Raw genomic sequence first — 10,363 nt, forward strand, 5'->3', positions numbered from 1 at the left:
TGTCCCAAAGCTACCTCCACAACGCAAAGACTTTCTAAAACTAAAAGATGATCATGGCAGTATGGGGGCACAACAGTGTGGAATAATGCTGGTTTATATGGGCAACAGTGTGAAGCAATGATGCTGTGCTAATGTATCAGCTAGCATACCTGCTACACACAATACAAAACCACAGTTCACAGTTGGGTAGTCAAAAAAAGAGTTTTCAAAAAAGAGAATGGGTGGGTAGGCATGGTGAGAATTATATTAGGCCTTTTATTTATTTATTTATTTATTTATTTATTTATTTACAATCTATCCAATTAGTAAACCCAACCCTCAGAGATTTTCAGTCCCGAAAACAGGACATGTTCAGAAAAAAATAGGACATCAGCCTAATTCACAGGGGCAATATGTAAAATGTGAGTACATATTTGGACCAGCATACATGAGTGTGCAGTGTTAGTGACAACGGCAAAACTTTCTTTCAGGCGTTTGAAGAAGTATGCGATATGAAAACATACAGAAAATAGAAATGTCTGCTGGGAGGAAGTTGTCACATTGCTTGTACACACCCTATTACAGCAGCAGGTGGCACTGATGAGCAACAGTTAAATAAACAAGACCACCAACTCTCTTCCTTAGCTTCTTTTTGTCAATGCACATCTGCTGTTATTTCATTTTGTAAAGGGTTTTTCTAAGACAGATGTTTCTTACATTACATTTTACACAATAAAAATAAGTTGAATTATTTAAATAGGGAGTCGTTTATTTTTCTGTCTTTTTGGGTGGATTATCTTTTATCATGGACATTACAGATCACGTAAAAAGCCTACTGCCATCTTTAACCGACTATAATTAAAAAACAACGATTTGGATTTAACCGATTTATCACTTAGAGGTCTTTCTGGCACTTTGCATTTAAAAAAATAGAACTTACTAGATTTCAAATACTATTATGACTCACAATAGAGAATTTTTTTTTAAATAATAAAAAAATATATTTTATGGAAAGACTCAAGATGTTCATTTCATCACCACACATCCAATGAAATCTAAGTACAAATATACACATAGCCAATCATTAATATTAGAATTTAACATAAAATATTATATTAAATTATAATATTAATATAATTTTTTCCCAAGACATTATATACACTATATTATCAACATGTTAGCCACCTATATGTATGTACATGCAAATAATACACATTAACGTACACATATGGGTTTTAAAAACACAGTTAAATTCAACTTAAATCCCTATGCAACAATGCTTGATTTGCTTCATCCATTAAAAAAATAGGAATGTGACCACGCCCCTGCCTCCCCAACGCCTGATTGATTGTCCGTGTCCATCCCCCCCCCCCCCCCCCCAGTGGTCTTACGACCAGTCGTCCATTCTCTGTCTCTCTCCTCTTCTTCTGATCAAGAGCAGGACCTGATGTAAAAGTTGATGCACACACACAAAAGTATAATAAATTACAGAAGCAACAAGGCAGAAGGGCAGTGATCAGTAAGCCAGCTTACTGTTAAGAACTGTCACTGGTGGGGTAAGCACCGCTAGCTCGGCCTTACGGTAGCAAACCCACTGTCACTGGAACTCACAGTGGGTTTGGAGTAGTAGTGCCTCGCTGTCCGTAATAGGCTTAAATATCAACCACAGGTAGATCAAAAAAGCCTTGTAGCAATTGTTTAAGTCAGGGGTGTCCTGAAAAGGGCCGTGTGCAGGTTTTTGTTCTAGCCCAGCAGTAAGACACATGCAGACCTGCCAACCTTGGGAAAATATTTTGAGTACCACAATAGTCAGTGTAATGCTTAGTTCACATGCTTTCGCACCACTTCGCTTTGCACACGACAGTCTGCAAGACACACACACACACACATACAAGCCTTTCTTCATAATTCTAGTTTTGACTGTATGATTGATTAATGTATAATGATTGTATAATTTGACCTGATTCTAAAATATCACTTGCACTGCACTGGGCTATATTATGATATACTTGCAAGTCAAAAGTTTGAGTACACCTGCTTAAAACCATTAATTCAAGATTAATATTTCATTATATGATGTGTGCTTATACAAACTGATAACCATAAGTGAATTGCATTTAATTATTTAATAAAAATACAAAAAAATATTTTGTATATTGTAACATGTTTTCATTTTCAAGTATTTACAGAAACTTATGTTGCAATGTAAAAAAAAAATAAAATAAAATAAAAACCGATGTAAATCACTGTCCTTTATGAATAAAAAAAAGTTTCTGTTCATGATTTCCATTTTTATTTAATAATTAAATAATTGAATCAGCTTATATAGGCACACATCATATAGGGCTAATGAAAAAAAGTATTCAGTTGAAAAATTATATAGGAATGTAGGCCTTTGTAATTAGAGGTTTAGCTAAATTATTACATGAAGCTTCTTGGTGGCTAATGTAAAAATAAATGCACAATCTGCAAAATGCATGGTGCGGAAGTTTTGAGGGGCGGAGGTACGGCCATTGGTCCTGATATTTTGCTCCAACAGTGTGCGCGATTCAAATTTAGAACAGGAAGTCTCCGTGGCGTTTGAGTTACTGCAGATAAATAATTCCATCAGTTATTCACACCGTAGCCGTCTCGTAACGAGGCTAAATCGTATGCGAGCTACTACTACGGCTAACTATATACACAAATTTATCTCGTTAGGATATACCCCTTGAAATGCATCATCTCGTAAAGTTACCGAACATGTTTTAACGTTTTATATGTTAAAACTACGGTCACATTTTTGTGCTTGATTATTACTCTCCCACTTCTCATTTTACCTCAGCAATGCAGCGTTACGCCACGGTGGATAATAAAGTACGGCTGCGTATCAGTGGATGTTGAGTGGGTCGAGGAGGAGTTACAGAACCACAAGCGCAAGGTCGCATCTGGTCCAATCAGAGGGATGTAGTTTAAATACCGAATAATGTACGGTATTTTTTTGTATTGATTGATTGTTTTCCGTAATAAAATTAGAATATTGTTTTTTTTTTGCGTAGTTTCAGTTGGCATTTCGTACATGCGTATTTTGACCAAGAATTGGTTGGTACACAAAATGCGTGCAGGTTGGCAGGTCTGCACATCATTCCACTTAACTTATCAAGGTCTTCATTGGAGACCTTAATTAGTTAATTAGCTAATTAGTTCATTAGTTAATTATTGTAGTGCTGGGCGAAAACAAAAATCTGTACCCACACCGACACTTTTTTGACTGGACACCCTTGGTCTAAGTTATTTGTCCTAATTCTGAATAAAAGGCAACTAACTCCTATAACTTTCCCGTCAGCTATTTTGAAAAGATGAATTTCAGGGCTAATTCTCTTGTAAACAATCTACCGTGAAATGGTGTCATATCATTTATGGGGGAATGAGGCCAAAAATGGGAGGATCTTTGAGATCAAAAATGGGAGGAGCTGTAGATCCACCCTTTATGTTGTTCATGACAAATTGCTTTCCCACCACTAGTTCAAAAGCAAAGAATCAAAAGTGAATAACAACTTCAATAACAAGCACCTGCCTCTCTGCAGTGCTCCCAGATAGAAACTTAAATTGCTTGCATGTAAGGCAATATAATAATATCAAAGAACAACAACTTTATTTGTACAGAATTTTCCTCAAATGAGGCAGAAAGTATTTTACAGAAAAAGTCATTATGAAGATGATGCTTACCCAGACCGAAAAGATGGACAAAATGACTTTGACAAAGGCAATGACTGAAAAACTGGATACGACCAGAACCAGGGAGACCTCCACCACCTGGTCCATGCAGGGAGCAGTGAAGCAGGACATCATGCCAGTCAAAGTAACCAAAGCAGCAGGTGTGGTATCAACAGGGGTGGTGTCAGCAAGGGTGGTGTCAGCAGGGGTGACACATTCTGTGAAAATTCACATAAAAGTAGGAGGTGAATTTGGGATTCTCTGGGAAATACAGTGACCTCCATGTTTGAGACAAAGACACATTTTTCTTGATTTAGCTCTGCACTCCACAATTTTAGATCTGAAATTAAATAATTCACACATGGTTAAATTAGAGATTCTCAGATCTTACTAAAATGTATTTTATACATTTTGGTTTCACCATGTAGAAATTACAGCACTTTTCATGCCCTCCCCCCTCCATTGATTTCCATAAGAAGGGATTTCCAATACTAGAAGTGAATGCACCTCTTTGTAATGCACTGATGATTCAAAGATTCCCTTGCCAAGTGTCGCACACGGTACCTGACACGCTGAGATGGAGTTTTGATTCTTTATTCTCGCCACCCACATTTGCAGACAGAAAACACTCGTAGTCCCCCGAGTCCTCAGGCCTAACACCGGGGACTAACAGGCTCTCGTCATGTCCGAACTCGGCCATCCGTGCAGCCTTGAAATGCTGCACTCTGTCCTGAGCTTTCCTGATAATCCCGGTTCGAGTACCGCTCACCTATAGGAATGTAAACACAATTAAAGACAGGCCCTGTAACATTCACCTGCAGGAATGCAAAAATGTTACAGACAGGCCCTGTAACATTCACCTGCAACGGCCCCTTGAGGACTTGGGTTTATTACCTCCACATGGACATGAGAACGCACGTTGAGTAGCTATGTACAACCAGGACGTGCGTTTGCCGTGCATATGTATAACCAGGACGTGCGTTTGCCGTGCATATGTACAACCAGGACGTGCGTTTGCAGTGTGTCGTCCTGGCGTTGTCATTCACGCTAGCGTACTTACATAAGGTAGTGCGCGGTCCTTGCTCACTAAGCAACCAAAGCTATGCGTTCCCTGTGAAACTGAGTAAGAGGAAAGAGACAGTAGCCTATGATACGTATGGTATGTAGGCTAAAAGCGCACTCCAAATACGTTAATGAAGGTTACTGAAATTTTCAACAGCAAATGTAAACACAATTAAAGGTCACTATAATGTTCAACTTCAAGAACGTAAAAAGAATTACAGAGGGTCACTGTGTTCATCTGCAATGATGCAAATACAAATGAACTACTTAAAAAAAAAAAAAAAAAACTTCTAGCCTATGAAGAGGAAGTTAAAAACAAAAATAGTCTGCACCTGGCTGGTTGTAAGAGAGAAAAAGTCTGCTTGCGTTCCACTTTTGTTTCCTGTCACCAGCGACATAGAACAACAAGAAAAAAATGAAGAAAATTTTTTTTTTTTGATTTAACCCTTGGAGTTAAGAGGCATTAAGGGACTGCTATGTACAGGTTATTGGTGGACAATTCTCAATAGCCTGAAAACCATGATGGAACATAAACTTCCAGTAAACTTCCAGGATTTAGCATACATTTTCCTGTTATTGATATTAATATAGATCAATGAAATGACCCCAACAATTTTATACTGTTATAAATTGAAAGCTTAGTCTTATTTTGGGTTATGTTTGCCGAAACTACCGTTTTCAGATACCATGCTTTGGAATTTTCAAGTCCCATGTCATATTTTGTAGCACAATTGTGTTCGTTTTGATAAGTTTTCCGAAGTCATTTCAGTTGTTTAATCTGTAGTATCTGGGAAAACACATAGCAATCCCGTAAGTAATTTAGTCATAAATGTCCAGATAAAACATTAATCGTAGCTAACACTAGCCCAAATGGTTCAAGAATACTGGGGAACATCCCTGTGAGATGAGTTCGTGTCCCCCCAAAAAAATTTAAAAATAGTTGTTCCCAGTTATGAAAACTCGCAAATAATATCTTTCAAATAGCCTACATTCTTAGAATGTACTGAATGTAAGTATTGAAATGGCAGTTTCTTTTTATTTCTTTTTAACCATTTTACATTTTGCAATTCGCGGCCACCAAATAAACAAAAAAACAAATTCCCATTAAGCTCGTATGAACCGAATGGCGTTCATGCAATGTCCATTATGACTCAATTGTATGTATGTAAGTGCGTAGAAGGTTTATCTTAACTTTCCTATAATGGCCCTGGGACGTTATAAGAAGCAAAAATTGTTAGCTGGGTAATTCTATGCTCTAGATGCTGCAGACAATTGCTAAATACCGCTTTCATAAACGAATGGCTCACATGTTGATGAATCATACTTAGGCTATATTAAAAACAACTCGTATTCGAAAAAAGACTTGCCATATCTTGGGGCGGCCGGAGCCTACCTTATACCAAGTGACGGACCTGTACTGCTTAGAGCGACGGGTAGCATCACAGGGCAGAGTGATATTTTCTCCGCACTCGCTGTTAACCGAGAGACTCTCCGAGCACCTCAGGATCCCGACGACAAACAAATACGCTGTTGGAGCACACAGAAGCGGTCTCATTGTACTTTCGCGCACAACACTAGATTTACAGGTCCCCTTTTCTTCTGTTCACTTTCACAGATGAAACTTTCAAAAACCACAACACGTTTCTCCTTTTTCAATGAAAACTATTAACACATTTGACACAAATTGGTTATTAAAATATGTATTAGCTACCGTATGCATTATTGTCATTTTCTGAAATCCAAATTAACGAGTATAGTGAAAAGCAGTGATTAAGAACTAACTTTCATAATGCCTTAAGACACAAACGGCTACGAGTTTAATCGCCAGATAACCAGTTAAATCGTTTAATTTATTTATGGTGAAGATCCGAATGAACGGGGCTATTTTGTTCTACAGGAGGCAAAAAATTAAACTTACATAAACATCTTGAAAACATTTTCGTTGTCGATGGTGTCGCTGTGAAGAGAGAGCCTCGCACGATGTTTCCACTGCTATAGAACTACAACCCACCCACCATTTCCCGTAAATGAGGTGAGGTTGTCGATGTCGATGGGGTTGTGTCAGGGCTCTGTGCAGGTCAGTCAAGTTAATCCACAGCAAACTCTGCAAACCATTTCTTTATGGATTCGCTTTGTGCACGGGCGCATTGTAATACTGAAACAGGACCTGCCCTAAAATGTAAAGGTGGAAGCACACCACTCTAGAATGTCGCTGTATGCTGTAGCATTAAGATTTCCCTTCACTGGAAGTAGGGGCCCTGTTACACGAAGCAATCTCCACACAACTTCTGTTTCTTGCAACTAAATTGGTCTAGGATTGCTTCGCTTAACACCACTGCCATTTACTTGCAACTGAAATGCAACCGATTCCGTGCAATTGCCAATCAGAGTAGAGATACAGGTTGAGTGCGCACTTATACACGTACGTTTTAATCTGTAACGTTAATTTTGCTAATGTAGCGTTTCGGGGTTTCGTCCAAATTTAAAGGAGATCCAAAATTGGGAATGCATATAGCCTGCAGCTTCTCGTTTCCTTGTTGAAAGGACTAGGTTATCTGTGACATTAAGGACAAAAACGTGGCGAACAATATGCCGTTATAATAACCTATCAACCTATCAAACACGTTTTCAATGTAAAAAAAAAAAAATGCCACGTTACTCACACATTAAAATAGCTGTCTATAAATCATTACTTCAAATGTGCAAAATCTAGGCCTGCCATTAAACGTACTGATATCAAAATCGGGTTACAAGAAACAAATTTGGCTGTCTTAGGTCAAACAAATTTAACAAGCTGTATTCCAAAGCAGTGCTGCCGAATGTTTCCTAAATTATTTCAACTAACTGGACCTGTGTTTTTTCATATTACCATCTGAACAGAATGTGGTCATTCAAACTTCGTGTGACATCAAATTGTCAAATGTCAATCATTTATAGTGGAAATGATTTGCAATTCAGCTGTGTTACACCTAATAATGTTTTAAAATGACAACACTATTTGAACAATTGTCTGCATCCAGTGTTTTAGTGCATGAAAAGCACATAATTAATAAAAAGCATTATTACTGTTGTTGTTAAGAAAACTATGTTCACATAGGCCTGTAAGAGTTTTAATTATTTAACATTATAGAAGGAATTATGCTGTTGTACTTATTTGGCTAAACTTTATTTTACTGACAAGCATACAATGCATTAATGGGGCAAACATATGTCTGTTTGTACTTGTGAATGTTACATGCTGCTGGGAAGGATGTGATAATTAAATATTCTATGTATTTATGTATGTATGTAAGTACAGCTATTTTACATTCGGTGTTGATTTCAAGTTGCAAATATACAAGAACTTGTACATTTTACAAAATTAACTTGACAACCGAGTATAGACATATCCTTCCTGGCACGTACGTTTTAATCAGCTGTTTAAACACATTCATTCAAATCAGGGGTTCACAACCTTTTTCAGACAAATGCCCCCCTCGCCAATGTTCAGGGCCCATGCTGCACCCCTCCCTCTGGGGCCCCTGGGTTTGTATAAGCTATGGGAAAATGTGTCAAGGCTCATTGCAGGCACACTAAGAAAAGAGCTAAACTGTGCAAAACAAAGCAAACACAAAATGGAAAAAGGAGTTAAATGCAAAGTACAATAGTGCAAATTTCTTCAGTCATAAAGAAACTCGCTTCTCCCTTCCCTTGCCCCCGCTCATTTGCAGTGCGCTTTAGGCCTACATAGCATGCTTAACCGACTGTCCGCCTCCTCTGCGTTTGCATGCTTACATAGGCTATGTTTCAGGTGCTACACCGAAATCTGTGACCCATCGAAATCTGTGACCGCAGAGGCCGCTGTTGCACATTTTCTGCATGCGTGTTGTCGAGAATGGGCATGAAGAAGAGCGTGTACGTAGACGGCGTAAACTGCTCCTAAGCATTGGATTGCCATCGCTCCCTGTCCAGTGCATGTAATCGCTGGTTGTTATTGCTTCCCATGGAGAAAGAGGCAACGTTGGTGGATCATACTAACCACCCCAGGCATGGTATCTGTCAGTAGAAAGTAAATAAAATAAATTAAGTTAAAAAAATGTTTTAGAAACAACTGTTTTATTTTTATTATTAGGCTACTACATTTTATGAAATTAACTATAAACTGTTTCTAAAAATGTGTATTTCTGCCTGCATGCACAGTGTGACATTTAGTGATTTAGTTATATCCGCGGTCACAGATTTCGGTGGGTCACAGATTTCGGTGTAACGCCGGCCTTAACCTTATATTCCGACTGAATTTGCCCCCCAGGAGTGGTACGTGTACGAGATGATGCTGCGATTGGCTTCTTTGAAGGCTGCTTCTTCTGTCTTCGACTTCATGTAGGCTACTTTTTACACAGGTCGCATCCCAGGTCCATGGTGAAGTCTCTTCTGCTCTCAGTCTTGTCAAGAAATTCAGCGTGTGCAATGATGCCAGACCAACAAAAAAAGATGTTAGCCAATTCAGTCGCAGTTTCAGTACAAATGTAGCCTGTGTCAGAGGTCACTCATCAAAATAAATCATGTTCATCAAACAACTGCAATGCATTCATTTGTGTGATTAAATGAGCGAAAGTAGTTTTGATAGCGCTTAATCAAGAAATTAGTTTCAAAGCCATTCAGTTGCTGAATAGTGTGCAGGAGGAGAGAGCAACCCTTTCACACCTGGGTAAGCCTACACGACCTAGCCTACTGTCCAGGGGGTTTTGTGAAAAACTGCTTGCATTTCTTCAACCAGTCAACTTTTTTAAAAATCTAAAACACGCTTATTTTAAGCCCAAATGATTAGGAAACGCTGTGGAAGGAGGACAGTAGGCTATTGTATTTACGGTGTTGGAGTAAGTTGAATTGGAGTCAAAATGCCCGATGACATCGCTTGATCCTGGCCTTTCTACACTGAAAAAAATAATGTTTTGGCCCTGTAATTATTACCTCGATAATTTGTTTAAATTATACAAGAAATTATTATTTCAGTGTAAATAAAATGTCACGTTTTATTTAATGTGTTTAATGTTTAAAGGTGTTTGTTTGTAATTATGTATCCTCTATTCGATATGTAAATTTGATCCATCACACCAAGTGATATTAACTAAACTACTGTATTGACTGTACAACCTGACAAAAGAAAGTGAAATGTACTTGGGTAGGAGTTAACCTGGCTTTAAAAAAAAATAATAATAATAAAATAAAAAATAAAAAAAAATTTTTGAAACAATTATACAGCAAGATTACAAAACCTTATGTATATAAATTGAGTCTACAATTACTTATTAACGCTAGGGGGACTAAAGGTTGTAATAAAAAAGATATTTTAAAAAATTAAATAAATATCTTGTAAAGCTTACAGTGGTTATACGTTGTAACAGCTTTTTTGTTTGTACATTCCAATATAGAAGAAATGTATTGTTTGATATGGACAGTCAGCACTAAAAAGTTTGGCTTTTTGCTTAAGAATTTGGATTTATGAATATAAAATTTGTTCAAAATAATAAGCAAATGAATCAAATAGAACTGCGAACAGAGATTCCTGTCGCAGTGAATCCAGGAGTGAACCTGGCAATCTTGTGCACGCTCAGCGGGTGACGTCAGAGGAGAATTTCCGCTTTCT

The 10,363-nt window shown here is 37.8% G+C and overlaps 1 protein-coding gene across 1 annotated transcript; it reads right to left on the reverse strand.

The window, feature by feature from the left end:
• Window positions 1-1,366: 1,366 nt before the first annotated feature.
• LOC118207998 lies at window positions 1,367-7,020 on the reverse strand. The gene is made up of 5 exons (XM_035382238.1): window positions 6,656-7,020; window positions 6,131-6,264; window positions 4,240-4,444; window positions 3,688-3,893; window positions 1,367-1,423 (listed from the first exon to the last, which is right to left on the reverse strand). Exons 1-5 carry the CDS (start codon window positions 6,672-6,674, stop codon window positions 1,367-1,369), a joined length of 621 nt encoding a protein of 206 aa, XP_035238129.1. The 5' UTR covers window positions 6,675-7,020.
• Window positions 7,021-10,363: the final 3,343 nt, after the last annotated feature.

This window comes from Anguilla anguilla, chromosome 11 (genome assembly GCF_013347855.1).
Source record: "Anguilla anguilla isolate fAngAng1 chromosome 11, fAngAng1.pri, whole genome shotgun sequence".
Lineage (NCBI taxonomy): Eukaryota > Metazoa > Chordata > Actinopteri > Anguilliformes > Anguillidae > Anguilla > Anguilla anguilla.